The sequence below is a fragment of the Morus notabilis genome, unplaced genomic scaffold (genome assembly GCF_000414095.1).
Source record: "Morus notabilis unplaced genomic scaffold, ASM41409v2 Scaffold73, whole genome shotgun sequence".
Classification (NCBI taxonomy): domain Eukaryota; kingdom Viridiplantae; phylum Streptophyta; class Magnoliopsida; order Rosales; family Moraceae; genus Morus; species Morus notabilis.
The window spans coordinates 249482-267694 of NW_010358777.1; the positions used below are offsets into that span (position 1 = coordinate 249482).

At 34.8% G+C, this 18213-nt stretch overlaps 1 protein-coding gene across 2 annotated transcripts; it reads left to right on the forward strand.

Annotated features, from left to right (window-relative positions):
- Positions 1-9994: 9994 nt before the first annotated feature.
- LOC21409099 (serine/threonine-protein kinase par-1) lies at positions 9995-17751 on the forward strand. Of its 2 annotated transcripts, XM_024162472.1 has the most exons (19): positions 9995-10926; positions 11405-11493; positions 11587-11694; positions 11812-11919; positions 12294-12384; positions 12717-12769; positions 12956-13018; positions 13673-13717; positions 14185-14220; positions 14309-14364; positions 14532-14613; positions 14936-15064; positions 15144-15291; positions 15601-15742; positions 16103-16316; positions 16760-16960; positions 17071-17156; positions 17379-17446; positions 17529-17751. In XM_024162472.1, the coding sequence occupies exons 1-19, from the start codon at positions 10113-10115 to the stop codon at positions 17717-17719; spliced, it is 2724 nt and encodes a 907-aa protein (XP_024018240.1). In that variant the 5' UTR covers positions 9995-10112; the 3' UTR covers positions 17720-17751. The 2 variants fall into 2 exon arrangements, with proteins under 2 accessions (XP_024018240.1, XP_010091594.1); XM_010093292.2 differs by having other exon boundaries at positions 17379-17610.
- The last annotated feature ends 462 nt before the right edge of the window (positions 17752-18213 follow it).

The window sequence follows — 18213 nt, forward strand, 5'->3', positions numbered from 1 at the left end:
CAATGGCATAATAGAATGTGTTAAAATCGCATGGATATTGGAGGTTTAATTGTTAAAGACATGTTTCATAATGCAAACATAATGAAAAGAATCATCATTTTTTGGTCTAAAATTAAAAGAAACAAGAAGTAATGTATATTCGGTTGTGATTTTTATGTATTGTAAAAAATTGTGTTAAATGATAGCTTAAAATTCCTTTCATACCAGCAGTCAATTCATAAATTTCCTATTTTATACACAAAAAAGTGCTTTTCTATTTCCCTTAAAAAATGGTTTTCTATTTTTCTTTTACTGTACGTCCAATAAGTGAACGAATTATACAAATTCATTCTAAAAAAAAAAACATATAAAAAATAAATAAATTAATATGGACAAAAGAAGTTACATAATGAAGAAAAAAATAAAAATAAAAAACATAAGACAAATAAAAAAAAAAAACATAAGACAAATAAAATTCATATATACAAAAACACATAAGACATAAGGAATATAATTTTTTAATAATAAACAACAAAAAATAAAAGAATTTGTTCAAACACCAAGGTAAGGGAAGAAAAAAATAAAATTAAAGAAAAGAGAGGGAGAATAATGGGGAACGATTTGCATGTAAAAAGCATGAATATACTCGGCATAATTGGTGTGAGGTATATGCACATCTTCCTTTATGTGAAAATTGGAACGTTTATTCTATATATAAAAAAAAAGTTGCAATGTTTGTTGTTCACTTGGACCAAATTCTTTGTCCCCGGCCATCAAAGAATAACACGTGGCCAAAATCCAATTGGGTGGAATTCACTCACTACAGCTCACGTGGAAGCAAGACAGGAAACCATGTATAAGGAAAAAACAAGCAGACGGGAAATGACCAAAACGCCCCAACAAAGAACAAATGAAGGGGTAAGAAGCTGAGGGCAAAACGGTAAAAGAAAAAGGCCAAAGTGGGGTATACATACCGAATTTTTTGAAAATTTGAGTGACAAAAAAGATCACACACTGTTCAAAGAACAATAAAAGCACTACCTCCTTTAGTATTATAGTCTAATTTCACAATTTACCCAAAAAAAATCAATATACTACCTATACATACAATAAAATGCATGCGTTATATGCATATTATATACTTTTTTTGCTCAATAAAAAAAGAGATCTGATAATGCACTTTATGTCTTCTAGTTCATTAGACTATAGCAGTAATCTCGGGTAGAGATGCAATATGAGCCGGGGATCGTGGGCCGGCCCAAGCTCAGCCTGACACAGTGATGGGCTGGGCCGGCACAGCCCGTCACTGTTTAAGGCACGACCCAGGCCATAAATATTAGTGGGCTGGGCTTGTCCAACATATATCAGCCCATGGGCCGGCCCGGCACAACCCATAAAAAATCATGGGCCCGACCCGTCTAGGCCCATAATGGGCCGGCCCAGCTAGGCCCATAATATCTTCATGTTTTTTTTAGTAATTTTGAAAACATCTTATGTATAATTATCTTGATTGTACTTTTTTTCCTTACCAAGGTTTTGTCCCATTGGTTTTCCTTAGAAATGTTTTTATTTAATGAGGCAATTGTAAATAAAATATCTATTTTCATATTTCAATTGACTATTCAAACTTTTATATTTGTTAACTTGTTTAAAAATTCAAAAATAAAAATTAAAAATTAAAAATTAAAAATTGCATGCTTAGATGGGCTGGCACATCTAAACCCATGATGGGCTAAGATGGGCCTTGAATGGGTCAGCCCATTCAAGGCCCATGGCACGGCCCAGCCTAACTCACGTAAAATTGGCACGTGGTGTGGGTTGGGCCGAGGTAATTCTTATATGGGCCGGCATAGCCTGGCCCACAAAATTCGTGGGTTGGGTTAACCCGGCTCACGCCTTGCGTGGGCCTAAGGAGAACGGGCCGGGCCGGGCCGATTCGTTCTTACATCTCTAATCTCGGGTACCACTGAGTATGTAAAAAGGGTCTGTTTTAGTCTCTCACTGACTATTTACTCAGTTTTTACTCCCTGTGGCTCAGATGGACCCACTTAATTTTTCTGAAAGGATTGAGCTACCTTTTATGAGAATTGAAACCCAAACTCTGAATAGATAAGCAGAGGAAACCTAACAAAAACGTTTTTACTGGCGTAATTGGCATGGTTACTATATTACCACCATGCTATATACTTACCCATATTGGGAATGTGCTTGGAAAAAGCCACTTTTGGCCGATATATCCATGTTCGACAAACACCAAACTCGTTTTTGGTTACTTTCTAGTGGATCATGTCCATATCGGATGATATTCATGTTTCTTACTAACCACATCCTGATCTTTTCCTTTATTCTTTCGCTTTTTATATGTCCATCCTTTTCTTTTGTCCCGTTGCATGGCAGTTGAATGCAACAAATACCACTTGAAAATCTACTAAAAAGTTGGATTCGCGGTTCTTGGTGTGTATTTTGATCAGATGAATGAAGGAAAAGATACTTATCACTTGTTCTTAGATTTTTGTATGCATTTTGTATTGTGTGGACAATCCATATATATATATATATATATATATGTGTGTGTGTGTGTGTGTATGTGTGTGTGTATATAGTTGCCTTTCTTAATCGACTACATTCTCATTCCTTTTTTATCTAGTCTGTGTGAAATTAACCAAGAATTATTTTCTTGAATGAAATAAATAAAATGCTAGCATTCATTTAAGAAAAAGGTAAATTATATAAACCAAGCTGTACGTACATGAATTTATCTTCTTGAAATAGGTGAAATTGGTAAATTATGTAACTAAAATGCTAGCATTCATTTGTGTGCTTAATAATTAGTGTACTGCCCTTGCGATTTTCTATCGTTATTAGAACTCGGTGCATGTTATACCCTTTTATGCATTTTATTAGAATTTATTTGTCGATTCGACTTGTGGTTGGGATTATGTTTTCTTGTACTATCATATCATTAATTAAATGAACATTAATGTGTGTACGTATTTCATTCATTTAGATCCAAATTATCTTTCAAAAAAATCGAAAACGAGATTTCACGAATATAGCCGCAGGGTAGTTTGATTTTCTTTTGGCAGTAAATTTCACTATATGTATTAGCTACCACCACTTTTAGAACCTGATCACGGTTCTTTTTTTCTTTTTTTTTTCTTTTTTTTTTTTTAAATAAGAATCTGATCAGTTGCACTTTACAATACGACCATTCGAAGGATTGAAGAATAAGCTCCAGGAAAATGTGCTAAAGCAGTTTATCTTCCTATATGTTTTTTTCCCCTTTGCGAAGGATATGCAATTGGGATTTGGATATCCTAATCCAACACCTTTATGTTACAGATAACAAGAATATTTGTTGCTATCATAAAATATACTCAAATATTCTTATTTGATGTTTGCCGCTCAAATCTAATATGGCTAAAGTAGTTTTTCATTGTAGTCTCCATCAAGGATACGTGCAACAGAAAACCATGACGTCTCTCATACGAAAAAAAATAAAAATAAAAAACTTAAACTGTTAAGAGAGGTAATAAAAAATCGTTTGTCGGTAAATCAATTACACGATAAAACATCAAACGACAAAAGACAAGCTTTTTATTAAGTCCTAACATGATTTGGAAGTGAAAAATGTTAGGATCAATGTACGAGACCTAGTGGACCCCTGGGCCCTGGCTAGTGCCGAAAGTTTACCCTCTAACCCGATAATTTTGCACGTACATTTGAAAGAGAAGTGAGCTCCAAACACAGAATATTCATTTGTAAAACATACATTTCTCTCAAAAGTATCTTGCCTCAATTAGGTGCACCATTGGTGGCGTGACTAAATCATGGAAATACCAGTAGTATAGTAACATTACTTTTCAAATATATCTAGTTGTTCTGATCATCTGATCTTTTTACACAACATAACATATAGATACACATATATTTCTTTTTCTCTTCGAGCAAAAAACATATATAAATTTTGTTTATCATTTTCTTTTCGCTTTTCCTTTTAAAAGGAGAAATTGAATGATAATCACGAGAAAAACTCAATTAAGCGCATGGAAATAAAGGTCGTGTTAGGAATTGGTCCCTTTTTGTTTTTTTACGTTTTTTGAGAAAGAAAAAATGAAAACGTTTTCAAAATAGTGTTTGATGCAATAAAAACAAAAAACAGAAATGAAAACTATTTTTTAGTTTAGTGTAAAATAAGAGAGAAATGAAAAATGATTTTTAGTCGTTTTTTATTTTTTATTTTCGTTTTCTCCTCTCTCAAGCAAAGAGAGAGACACACACACACATTAATGGGGTTTTTATACTGAAAATAATCTCTTGATAAAACTACTAAACACATTTTCAAAAATGATTTTTGTCTGAGATTGAAAACGTTTTCATTTTTATTTTCAAACAAAAAAATAAAATTATTTTGGAACGAGTTCCAAATGCGCCAAAAATGTCATTCATTCCCTAAAAAAATAAAAGGACATCGTTTCGTAGAGAAAAAAAAATAAACGTTAAACTTTGGAGAAACAAACTTCTTTAATAGAAAATTTTCTTTTTATGTGAACTGTGTTATTGTAACGCAATTTAATTACTGTAAGCTTAAAAAAAATCTCTTGAAAAGATCGTAGAAATTGAGCTCTAATTAATAGGATTAACTCCAATTTTTAAAGCTTTAATTAGTAATTGGTTAAGAGTGAATCAATTAAGTTAAGAGTGATCTAATTGATTCATTAGTAATTAGTGTTTAGAGTGAGAGGCTCTTGCTTTCCTCTTCCATTGTTGGTGTGTTTTCTCATGTTTCTAAGCTGCGAGTTTTTAGGCATTGGAGTACATATGCAATTAGATGATTATGCGGGATGCATTTGTACAAGAAACCGATCAATCCAAACTAATTCGCATGGTTTAATTGGGGTTAAGGAACTCTCTGTTACGTTTAGTTTGTAGATAAGACACATTATTATTTTAAAAGTCGAGGATGTTGAATTGTTTTAAGATATAGATGAATAATAAATATTTTATTTTATTGAACTTTGTTTGTTGCAACGGATTATTGTAACACTCCGAAGAATTAAATGAGATTAATTAAGGTAATTGAGATTTATTAGTGTGCCTAATATAGTTTAATTAATTGATTATTGATTAATAAATATATCTGACGAGTAAATTTAAATAATTATAAGGTATTTAAATATTTACAGTATTTACATTTTACACAGAAGTGTGTATGAACACATTTCTGAACTGTCATTTTAAATGTTTGAAACCTGTCCACTTTTCTTTTCTTTTCCTTTTTCTTTTTCTTTTTTTTCTTCCTTTTCCTTTTTCCTTCCCGTGCATTCTCTCTCTCTCTCTTCACTCTCGTTCTCACTCTCTCTCCCGTTTTGATTCAAACAACCAAATCTCGAACCAAAGAGGAATTTCAAGAAGTTTTCAATGTCAAGGGAATGATTTGAATTAAGATTTCTGAAAACCTCTCTTAAAACTCGAATTTTTCAGATTTAAAAATTTATTTTTGGTTCGAAATAGATTTTGATGGATTTTGAGTAAAACTGTGGTAGAAATTAGAGATCTTAGGTTCTTTGGACTTGATTTAGTACTTAGAACCCAGATCTAGTGGTTTCTTCTTTGAGATATTTCGATTTGGGACTTAGATTTGCAGGTTTTGTGCTGACTTTCTTCTGATTGGCCCTTTTGGGCATCCTGCCCTGATTCCACCGATCGACCTATGTGGTCGACTGGTCTGCACTACATTAGGTCGACTTGTGCGGTCGACCGAAGTGCACACCATCGGTTGACCAGTGGTGTTGTATTGCGCTGTCACCGGTCGACCGGTGCACACACGGTTTGACCCTGTTTTGTTGAAAAATCTTGTTTTGACCATGATTTTTTAGGAGAACCCAAATTAACTTCATTTGGGGACCTAGAATGAATGGATTAGCTTCTTTAATCCATGTTTTGAGATTGAAAACCCTTGGAATGATGATTGGAAACATGAATTGATTTATTAAACTTGAAATTTGATTAAGGCACACTAATAGGAAATCGAAGTGTATAATTGGTATTGAATTACTTTAGGAATGAGAATTGGATCCTAAAGTTTGGTTTTGTATCAGTGCTAGCTGAGGACTCGGATTGAGGGGCTTTGGGGAAGCGAAAGCTAAAATAGTATAATGCTAGCCAGGTTTGATATTTGTGAGGTAGGATTTCTTACCCTTTCTTTGTGAGCCTGTTTTCAAAGAGTTTTGGCATTGCAAATATTTTAAAGAAATGACATGTTTGCAAAAGAAAAACAGGTTTAAAAATAATAGCTTGATTTTAGCTATTGGAATTATAATGAACTGTTTCATAAAGTTTAATGAATGATTTCTTAAGACAAGAGATCTTGTGAATCGGTAAACCGGCTGATGGCCTAGATAGGATGTGGAGAGTGCATCCTTGGGGGCAGAACCTGAAACCCAGCCCGGGGGTGATTAGGCTTGTGCACGTGGTTGTGTAAGTAATTTATCATAGTATAAATTACTTGCTGATGCCTGTAATACATAGATTTTCAGTTATATTTCCTTTGAGAAAAAGGATGTGAGGTTCCGACTGTTGTGTTGGAACTGAATGTCTTATTTATTCATTTATTTATTTATTTACTTGCTTACCCATTTATTTATTTATAAAGTTATTTCAAAATATATCATACTGGATCTTTCGCTCACGTTTTATTGGTTTAAAAATATTAAACCCCTCCCAGGCAACTCTAGGAGTAGTGCGGAGTAGCTGAGTGCTACCACCCGATTAAGAGAGGATTGTGTTCATCCTCCTAGTGTACGAATGTAAGAATTTGTAAATTCTGTAAACTCTGATATTTGGATTTCTAGACTGTAGTTGATGTCTGTAATGTTATTTACATGCCCATGTATGTACAATACTGAAGATTTTGTGGATAGATCCTGTGGGTGTAGCCCTGAACAGTGTAAGAGGCGGGAGTTTTAGCCTCTTGAGATGTTCTTGTAATTTATTTTCGATAAAATAGTGGGGCTCGTTCAGAGATTTCTTTAATATTTCACTGTTGGTTTTAATTATTAAATGTTTAACTCCTAATCAAGCATCCACGTCATCGACCCCTGCCCGGGGCGTGACAGTTATAATATCATAATATATGCCTCGTTCACTTCGCGGATTCGAGTTTTCAATTCGAGCTGAGATGTGACACTTTCTGAGAGCTTTTTACTGTAGCAGAAAAAGTTGATGTGATATTTTCTGAGAGCTTTTTACTGTAGAAACCTAAAACTGAAAACTCGAATCGGTGAAATGAACGAGGCCATAGTCTATTATCAGAAACTCTAATTTAACTGAAAAATCTCAATTTAAAAGTTTTCCCGTTCTTTTGAAGTGTGACTTGAGTATAGTTTTTGAGTTAATTTGAGTTATAATTTGAGATGAAGTTGTAACTTGAGTTTGTGTTTGGTTGTGTACATTTGAGTTATGTTTTAAGATGAAAATCTTTTTGAGTTTGTGTTTAAGTGTATAATTATACTTGAGTTGTGAATAGTGGGAATAGAAAAAATATTTTTTTTATTTGATTTTATTTCATTTAATGCTACAAACAATATGTTGTTTTATTTTTCTCCTCTAAAAATGACAACAAATTCGATCTCTCTGATCCGGGTCCGAAACGACGACTCGACGATATTTCTCTTCGATTGGTTCTACAACGCCCTCGCTTCTCTCGGGCAGTGGCAGAAGGAGGCCAAGATCACATGGGTGAGGAATCTCTCAGGCGGTGCTTTTTCAGGAATATACACTGTAGAAGTGCAGAGAGGTAAACTCGGGTAGTATGGGAATATGAACTCGAGAAAGGAATAGGTAACTCGAAGTTAATTTCGAGTTTGGTTTTGAGTATACTGGCGCCGAACACCAACTTGGCCAAAATTCATCACTTAAGTGAGCCTTTCTCGAGTAAATCTACCCAACCGAACAGCCCCTTAGAATAGTGTGCCCGTTTGACCCTAAATCGGCGAAACACTCTTCCTGAAAAAAAGTTGGCCTCACTTGATTATGGTTTGCTCAGGTGATTGTCATGTTTGTTTTGCAAAAAAAAAAAAAAAAAGAAAGGACGAGAGTCTTAAGAAAGTGGGAGTGGCACACAATAACAAAAAGGACATGGACTGGAAAAATTAACTGGAATAAAAACAATATTTAGAGTAGAATGTAAAAAACCGGAGAGACGACAATCACTGGTACAAACAAAATTAAAATAATAAGAGAAACTATCACTTTTTTATTACTCTATACATTTATTGACTCGTTGATACATAAATTTTATTAATATAATATATTATTATCTAAAAAAATGAGATAATAAAATTCACATATCAAATAATAAATATATAAAATGACAAAAAAAATAATATTAGTATTTCTCAAATAATAAACGACAAGTCAACAACTAACAATAATACGGCTAAAATCGATACTCAAGACGATACACTCATTATTATCTATATATACTTAAAATAGTCAAGGAGTGAGCGGTCATGTATTGACCTCTATAGAGGCCACATATTGGCCTCTTTTTTTTTTTTTTTATCTTTTTTTTTCTCTATTGTTTTTTCTTTTTGCATTTTTAGACTTTTTTTATATTTTTCATCTCTCTCTTTTTTTTCTTCCCCTTACCTATTGCCTTTTTATTTTCCCTCAGTATTGCCTACCTATTATTACCTTTAGCAGTAATGCTTTTGCCTAATTTAAAACATGCATTTTGATTCTTTTACTTTTTTTGTTCATTTTAAATGTTATGTTTTCTAATTGTACTTTATTAAACCTTATATCTTAATATGCTCTTATTTAAATAATTTCAAATGTATACTTGTTTAAAATTTTTTATTATTAATATATTTTTTTAAATGCACGTGTTTAAAAATATAACATATTAAATACTCACGACATATGCGCGTGTTTTAATTAATATTACCTAGAAATGTAACAATAATTTAAACGAGATATACTGTGGAAACTATAATTTGAAAAACGACATAAAACATAAACAAGGGAAAGGTAAAACGACAGCAAAAACTACAAAATATAGAAAAATACTAAAAATAACAAATGGTCTCTTCCTGCGCAGTCTACCCTTCCCATATCCTGACATTTTAATAAATTTTTTTTATTACCGAAATACCTAATCAAAATTCTCTTTTTTTTTATTTTTATTTTTTACTTTTTTTCTTTATCTTTATCATTAAAAGAAGTCACATTGCTGTAGATGTTCAATCAAGAAATACAGATTATAAGATAACAAACAACAATTGAAACAGCCATTAATAAAGACATCATCAGAGAAAACCAATAGTAGAAAAAGAAATAAAAAAAAAAACACAATACAAAACGACGAAATGGGAAAATGTAAAATGACATACTATAATAAATGCGTATAGGATAAAAACGATGATAGGGGGAAGAAATACAATATAGGAAGCGACAACAATAATTTATAACAGCATCGAAAAACGACGGTAGTAAAGAATCATGCTAATTCTTAAAAGAAGTATTATGGCGTAAAAGAGGAAGAATTTTTTGCACCAATGCTAGAAATATGAGAACTTGTGTATTTTACATTAGGATTTTATGAATTTTGAATACTTGATTGTTTAAGTTGTAATAGATTTGTGAATTTTAAAAATAAATATTTATAAATTTTAAATGTTAAATGTTAAAATTATAAAAATTATGACAGACTGTTCAGAAAAAAATAACATTTTTATAATAAATAAAAGATTCACTAGGTAAACGAACAAGTTACATTGATAAAATTTTCATTTACCGTTTATTTATTTTAAATATTTTTTTACTTGGTTTAATTAATTTTTATAAAAGATAAAATACTATCTACTATAATTTCTAAAATAAAAAAGAAAAACAAATAATTTTTGCGAACTGATCACGGGCTGCCGGGCTGGGAGCCCAAAAAGCCCACTAAGATCACCGTCCTTTTCTCAACTGCTGAAAACGTGAAAACAGCTGGCTCGAATTCGGCATCGGCAGTTCTTCCGGTTCGATCGAGCCATGGCTTTCTCTTGTCCAACATTTACCGACAAATAATCTCTCTATCTCTCTCTCACACTTCCGCCATAGCCAAAGCCTAAAGCAGCTCCGAAATGGATCAGGACGCGGCCCCTCGCCGGGCCCGCAAAGTCCCTCCGAGGCCCGAGCTCTACTCCACTGTAGTCATCCACGACGACGACGAAGAAGACGGTGAACAACAAGAAAGATTCAACCCCAAGACCAAGACCAAGACCAAGACCTCCGACCAAGACCAGGACCTCTACGCCACAATGGTTTACAAAGGCGACGACGGCGACGAGGAAGACGACGACGCCTCTCTCCCTCCTCTCCTCAAGCGCCTCCCCAAGGACTTCGGCGGCGGAGCTTCCATCGATTACTTCGACTACGAAGACGACGACGACGACGGAGGGAACGATTTTGGAACTATGATCGTCAAGACCGATCGCAGTCGCCCTCGGAGCCGGTCGACCTCCACGTCCTCGTACTCCTCCGCGAGGAGAGGGCCTGCTCCTCCGCCGCCGGCGCCGGCGCATCTCCCTCGCGGCTCGCCGTTCGCCGACGCGAGGCGAGGGAACACGATTAAGAGGGCGGTTGATGAGGAGGAGAAGGAGGAGGAAGAGGACGGCGATGGATTCTCGACGTTTGTGGTGCGGTCGGGGGAGAGGGAGTCGGTGAGCGGGACGGTGGTGAGGAGGACCGGCGGCGGCGACGTGGGATCGACGATGAGTAGGGCTGTGGCGAGCATGCAGGCGGTGGGAGATTTAGGGTTTGGGAAGCAGAGGAAAGGGAGCGGATCGTCGCAGGGGGAAGAGGCTCGGCAGTTGGCCAAAATGTCGTGCAGTTCGATTCCCGAGAGCGTTACCAGGGAAGATCCGACCACTAAGTACGAATTGCTCAACGAGCTTGGTGAGTTTCTTGTAATCCTGATTATCATTGTGTTTAGATTGCACATTTCGTGTTGTTAATTGCTCATTAAGCTTGGTGAGTTTGTCGTAATCCAAATTATCATTGTGTTCAGATTTCGCATGTCGTGTTGTTAATTGCTCATTAAGTTTGGTGAGTTTTGGTAATGCAATATATAAATTCGTTTGAGTTACGCGTTTTGCTGTTTCTAATTGCTTAGTGAGCTTGGTAAATTTTCGCGATGCAAGTTATCAATTCGTTTGGATTATGTGTTTTGCATTGCTAATTTCTCAATGAACTTCGCGATTAGTTGTAATGAGAATTGTTGGTGCATTTGGGTTATATACGTTTAATGTCGCTAATTGCTCAATGAGCTTGGTAATTTGCCTTGATGATAATTATCACTCATCAGTGTGCTTGGGTTATGTGTTTTGTTTTGTAATTTTGCTGAGAAAGGTTGTCTGGTTATGGGGAATGGCAGGGAAAGGGTCTTATGGTGCAGTTTACAAGGCCAGAGATTTAAAAACCTCGGAGTTGGTTGCTATCAAAGTCATATCATTGACTGAGGGGGTGAGTTTTCCCTTTTCTTTTCTGGTTTTTGCTTGTTTTTCTCTTGGGTTTTAGTGAAATACTGAGAAGATCGAGTCATATCTGTGCTTTCAGGAGGAGGGATATGAAGAAATCCGGGGAGAGATAGAGATGTTGCAGCAATGTAGTCATCCGAATGTTGTTCGGTACCTTGGGAGTTACCAAGGAGAAGAGTATCTTTGGGTAAGAATAAAGAAAGTCATTACTTGTCAAAATCTTGTAAAAAAGCAGCTGTCTTGGTGATATTTTGTGCGTGGATGTTTTAAAATTTGGGACAGCTATTTTTTGCTGTCTTGGCAGATAGTAATGGAGTACTGTGGGGGTGGAAGTGTTGCCGACTTGATGAATGTTACTGAGGAGCCTTTGGAGGAGTATCAAATAGCATTTATTTGTAGAGAAGCGTTAAAGGTAATATCAACGCATTAAACTTCCATTTTGAAACATAATCGATGCTTTGCACTGATAATTTTTCTTCAAACCCCCTGTCAATGCAATTAATTAGTCTAAGCTTTTGGTCATATGTTATAGCAGAGAGAGGGTTCCCTTGATTTCTCGGATTTGTTAATTGTTATGTGGAAGTATTCACCAAGTGCCCAATAATGCCTTTCATTTTCTCTCCTCTTAGTTACACTTTTGTGTTTTAGTTATGCAAATTGTCCGATGCTAATGTCAACATATGTTCAAATTCAATCATTTTTTTCTTTTTCCTTGTGGTACCTTTTTCGTTGAGACTTGTTTCATTCCTAACATGTTGTAGGTTTGGACTTTTTTGTTTCCTATAGGGGCTTGCTTATTTGCACTCGATTTTCAAGGTGCATAGAGATATCAAAGGTGGTAACATTTTGTTAACTGAACAAGGGGACGTCAAGTTGGGTGAGTAGGCTTAATCAGCTATTTCTATACCAGATAGATTTTAGTATGTCTGAGTTTGTGGGTGACTAAATTGTAGTTATTTTACTAAAGTGATGTCAGACTTATTCTTCTCTTACTGTTGATTTTGATCACTAGTAACTCCTGACATGCTTATACTAGAATGACATGATAATTGTTTTTATAATTTGGTTAGCAGGAATTTATTTTAACATTATAATGTGACAAAGAAAAGGAAGTATTGCACAGCGGTCCTCGGTCTTTTCTATTGCTCTTGCATTAAACTAAAACTGATTTTAATATTAGGTTTTATTTTTTGTTGATAAAATGAGCAGGTGATTTTGGGGTTGCCGCACAACTTACGAGGACCATGTCAAAGCGCAACACGGTAAATTATCATTAAACCTGTTTAAAATGACATACTATATAACATAAATGTTTTATAATGTTAATTCTCGAATGCTAATACTTGATTAATTGATGGCGTCATATATCACGATTCCAAGTGGATCTTGGCAGCGCTGTCTGAGATGATATTTCTTCTTGACGTATTGAATTTCTTTATTATTTGCAGTTCATCGGTACCCCACATTGGATGGCTCCAGAAGTTATTCAGGAAAGTCGTTATGACGGAAAGGTATCAAATTTTCTATTTTCAGCTTCTTTCTAATATGAATTGCCTGGATTTGGAGTCAGAGTCCCTGGGTTTCATGCATTTTAAGTTGCTTGGTTTAGATAGAATTCTTACTGTCTTGCTTGGGTTAAAGAAAATGCTTACTGTTTTCTTTGCTATTGTTTGCCTTCACGATAAAAACTAAAGTAAACTGTAATAGTTGTGCCAGAGATGCAAGTGTAAATGACTTGCAGCACATTTATATAATCCTGATTATCAAGAAACTACGTGAATGCAGAAGATCAAGAAGGAATAAGCTTTCTGTGTATTTAAGCCACATAGTAGTTTAGTGTTACATTAAATCTTTTTGATCCATAGACACCACGCACTAAAGGGTTTAGTGATCAAAGTCCCTTTCATATAACTATGTAGGTATAATGAAGGATCAATAGCAAATTGCCCTAAAAACTTCAGTTATTGAAGGGACAAGTACTAGTTATATATATATCCTATTGGATGAAAGTTAGAATAAGATCACATTTGTTGTTCAAAGGTGTTTGTGATATTCTATGGACTCGTTTTAACCTTGTTTTGTTTTGTTTTTGTTTTGTTTTTGTTTTTTGTTTTGTTTTTTTTATTATTTATTTTTATTTATTTTTTGTTTTTTGCTTTCTCCAGGTCGATGTATGGGCTCTTGGTGTGTCTGCAATTGAAATGGCAGAGGTAATATCTAGTGAAAGTGATTTATTCTTAAATTTACTGGACAATATTTGAAAGCAGGCATCTTTTAGACTTCGATTGTAAACTGTTTATATTTCTCGTTTTATGTGGCCTGGGAGTTTATAAGATACAATACTTCAGTTTCGTTGCAAGAAATTATTATAGGGCTGTGTTGAAGGACTCAAAACTTGTTTGTCTTTTGCATGCTTGAACCTGGAGAGTTAGTTACCTGGTGTATAAAGAAAAAGTGATGTTAGTGGGTTATTATTGTCATCGTTGACTAGTTTATCTTGCGTAATGTTGTTGGGTTATTATTTCCTCCTGATTGCTTCCTCACTTCCCTCCCTCCCTCCCTCCCTCCCTCCCTCCCTCTCTCTCTCTCTCTAGAAATTCTTGAGATTTTGGTTTTGATATGTCAGATTCTTTCTTAGTAATGATCAAATGATTTTTTTTTGTTCATTTAATTTCAGGGGCTCCCTCCAAGATCTGCAGTGCACCCAATGAGGGTTAGTATTTATTTCTGTTTATTGTTTATTTTATTTTTCCAATTGTGATTGGCAAGCTTATGGGTAACATGTTTATCGTTGATTATAGGTTTTGTTCATGATATCAATTGAGCCAGCTCCGATGCTTGAGGATAAAGAAAAATGGTTTGTTTTTCCTTCCTTTTCGATTCCTTTTTGATCCACAATCTTTTGTAGCTATTAATGACATAATAAATGCTCAAGAATTTCTGCTTTTAATTTTACATCTCAAGTTCAGATCATTATGGACATCCTACATCATGTCATTTAATTTTGAGGGTCTCCTCTTTCAGGTCTCTTGTGTTTCATGATTTTGTAGCAAAGTGTTTAACTAAAGAACCACGTTTACGTCCCACTGCATCCGAGATGCTGAAGGTATATCCAATACATGCCTATATTTCTTAGCAAGTTATTAATGATTTGATATATATATATATATATATATATATATATTCTGGTGCTTTGTAGGTCGTGTATTTTCTTGAATTTTGTGGAACCTGGTTAACATTGTGCGTTATGGATTTTGTGATTTATCTATAAAAGGATGAAGAAAATAAATGAATGAATAAATAAGCAAATTGTATATGCACGGTCATTTCTAAGCTCCTTGCTTTTTTATCACGTTATATGCAATAAAATTCCAGTTTTTGGACTTCTATCCTGACTTCAAGCTACTTTTTCCTGTATTTGAAAATAGCATAAATTCATTGAAAAATGCAAATATGGGCCATCTGCAATGTTGCCAAAGATTGAAAAGGCCAGACAATATAGGGCTTCACTGGCTTTACAAGCGCAAAGTGTTGCTCCAGCTGTGCCAGGAGATGGTGTATGAATTCATCTTGTTTAATCTTTCTTTTCCCCTCTTTTGTGTGAATTTATCATTAAAATTGCTTAAATTTTTACAGACACTGGTAGCTTCTAAAGTGAACGATGATTATGGAGATACTGTTCCATCGAAACCTCAAAATGTTGGTCAGGTGGCAAATGAGGGTCCCACATCCAACACCTTAAGTAAGCAGCAAGTGTCAGATGGCATGGAACTGGGTGCAGAAGGTATGTACGGCTTTGATCTTTCTTACTTTTTATGTCCAACTTTGTTGAATGAGTTCAGATATTTGGACCTGTCGTAATATGAAACTTAAACACTGCATTGAAGAAGGGGGTTGGGGTTGCCCTTTTGGTGAACATGCTCTATATTTGGACCGATTCAATAAAATAGCATCTGATTGGACCATTAAAAAAATTAAGCAATGCATAATTGTTATTCCATTTTTCTGAAATTCTTTAGCTTTAAGGTTTGAAAAGTGTAATTTTCATTATTTTTTATTTTTACATGATTTTCTAACCTAGTTGAAAATACAGGTGTTTTTGGCACAGTTGTAATTCATCATGGAGATGAAATTGACGAGGCAGCCACTGTTTCACAAGTCTCCACCGTTAAAGAACCTTCACCTGCTGCAGGAAGTTTTGAAAGCCCTTCTGTCAGTAAATCACATCAACCCAGGTACTTCCCTTCCAATACTGATGGTCCTTTTGAGTAAAAGAAAAACCTAGTGCTATTTCTCACCATGTTTTATATTTATCAACAGGTTTATATCGTTATCTTTTTAAAACATTCTTTTATGTTCTCTCTTTTGAAAAGAGGATTGACATTTTGTTGTCATAGTTGGTATGATTTTTTTGCAAGTGGTCTCAAATGGCATGAGCTCAATGTTACTTGAGAGCTGAGCTTTTGATTACATACCTTTTTGATGGAAATGCATAAATAGTACTTTGTTGTGAATTGTGATATTCTTTGCGTATAGAATAAGAACTATGTTTAATATCTTCAAGAGTACACTAGATAATTGGGATATTCTGCCAGTGTGGAAATTTCAGGACGTGTTTCTGAAAATAATAATTCAATTGGAGGTTCACATCCTACCCAGACAATACAGGAATCTTCTCCATCACTTATAGGTTATTCTGGCCAGGACTTCAAGACAAAAAGCTCTTCTCGTTCTCAGGTTGAAGTTGGAAGTAGCATGACTCTGAAGAGCGAAACTGTCAGCCGAAAAGCTTTTGCATTGCAAGATAAGGTACATTTTGTTCAAACTCCCTGCAAATACCCAATAATTTAAACCTTTTTACTTCTGAAACTTTCTTTAAAGCTAGAAGGACGATATTTCAGCTCCTAGTTAAAATTATCTTCGTTTGAGTAATTGGAACTTTCTTTGTCCCCATGAATTACCAGTATAAAATATAATTATCTAATTGAAGTCTTAGTGCTTCAACTTTCTGGAGGTTTCTTGTTCCAAATCTGAGACGCATTCATGAAAATGTAGAAGTTGCATGGAAAGAAAAAGTTGCGTGGAAAGAGACACTTGGAGGGTAAGAAGTTTGAAGAGAATACAGAAAAGTGCCAATAAAACTAAAAAGAAACAGAGACACCAGTGACTCAGAACACTCTTTCAACTTAACATACATGATTGTAATTGTTATACCAACATGAGATTCTGATTACTTGTTACTATCCTTACAGCTTTTCTCCATTTATGCTGCTGGTAATACAGTGCCTATCCCATTTTTGAGGGCAACGGATATATCTCCTATTGCCCTCTTATCAGACAATGTTCTTGGAGGATCACAGTGGGATAGTGGTGGAACCATAGCGGTGGAAGCACTTCAGGAGCTTTTTACTGGTGATCCACAGTCCAAAAAGGGTAGAAGAGGGCAAAATGAGGTTCTTTCTCTCCCTCTCTCTCTCATATTTTCTTTGTTTGTGTGCGGCAGTGCGTGCTTTTGTTTGCGTGTAATTTACAGATGTTGTTTTGTTCATTTGATGTGCTGCAGATGCCTCTTCCCCCAAGTATTTATCAAAGGCTCACTTCAAGTTCAACACTGCTGAATCTGGCGCAGGCTCTCGCATACCACAAAACGTAAGTTAAGAAGATTAGAAGATTTACTTGTTTGTTTGTGGGTATGTATAAAATACGTGTGCGCGTGTATTTGTATAGTTAAATTCTCACATTTTTGGAGTGACCTTTCACCTGAAAAATGGTTATCAGTTCCTGCTTGTAACATGTATCTATGTATCTCGCTATGTTTCGGGTTCAGTGTGCTATGGGTAATCCTGTACTTTGCTCTTTGAATTGCTTCAGCTGCTATGAAGACATGCCACTTCAGGAATTGCAAGCGACTCAAGAGCAACAGACTATTCAAAACCTATGTGATACCCTAAGAACCATTCTCCGACTGTAGATAATTACTGGCTGCAAATTTCTAACTCTGCTTTTCTTCATTTCTATTAGCCTATGCAACTCTTTACCCTTGCAATGTTTCCATTGGAGCTGGGGATAGCGGCATTGGGTATTTTATTCTGGGCAGCTTCTCTCCATGTATATTTTGTTTACTTTTTGTTTTTTTGCTTTTATCTTATTCTATGTTGATTAATATGCAAAGTTTTTTTTTTCCTCTTAGTTTTTCCTCTTTTGGGTATTAATACTTCGATATAAACAGTTTAATATGCATTGTTGTAACCATTTCTTGAAAATCAATTAATGAAATTTATTAATTAACATGAAAATTCATCATTGTTATTATTATTATTATTATTATTATTATTAGTATTAGTATTTGTTGGTTTTTGGTATTAATACTTGGATACAAAGCCTATTTGGTTTGAACGCCGCAACCATTCCAGAAAATCAATGAAGATGAATGAAATTTATCGTGTTCTGTCTTTCTTGTGTAGTTCGTAAGTTTTCCCAACTTCCTCCTCTCCCTCCGTAATTAGTTGTACAATGAGGAACTTGTAGTTTGGTTGACATAAATCTCTAAACGACAGCAAACTTTAGAACAAGTGATGTGTCGTTTTTGGCAACAGACATACGTCGATGTCATGTCGTTTCTTTATTAAACTAATTTTAGATTGTAACGGACGACTTCGGTTTACGAATAAAAGATAAAAATCTTTTACAAGAAACAACATATATA

What these genes read in the sequence shown, in the direction of transcription:
- LOC21409099 (XM_024162472.1), top strand. Translation starts at nt 10,113, where the DNA reads ATGGATCAGGACGCGGCCCCTCGCCGGGCCCGCAAAGTCCCTCCGAGG. An exon ending in TTTGTAGAGAAGCGTTAAAG is followed by an intron (nt 11,920 to 12,293) that starts GTAATATCAACG and finishes TGTTTCCTATAG; the next exon opens with GGGCTTGCTTATTTGCACTC. An exon ending in CTGCAATTGAAATGGCAGAG is followed by an intron (nt 13,718 to 14,184) that starts GTAATATCTAGT and finishes ATTTAATTTCAG; the next exon opens with GGGCTCCCTCCAAGATCTGC.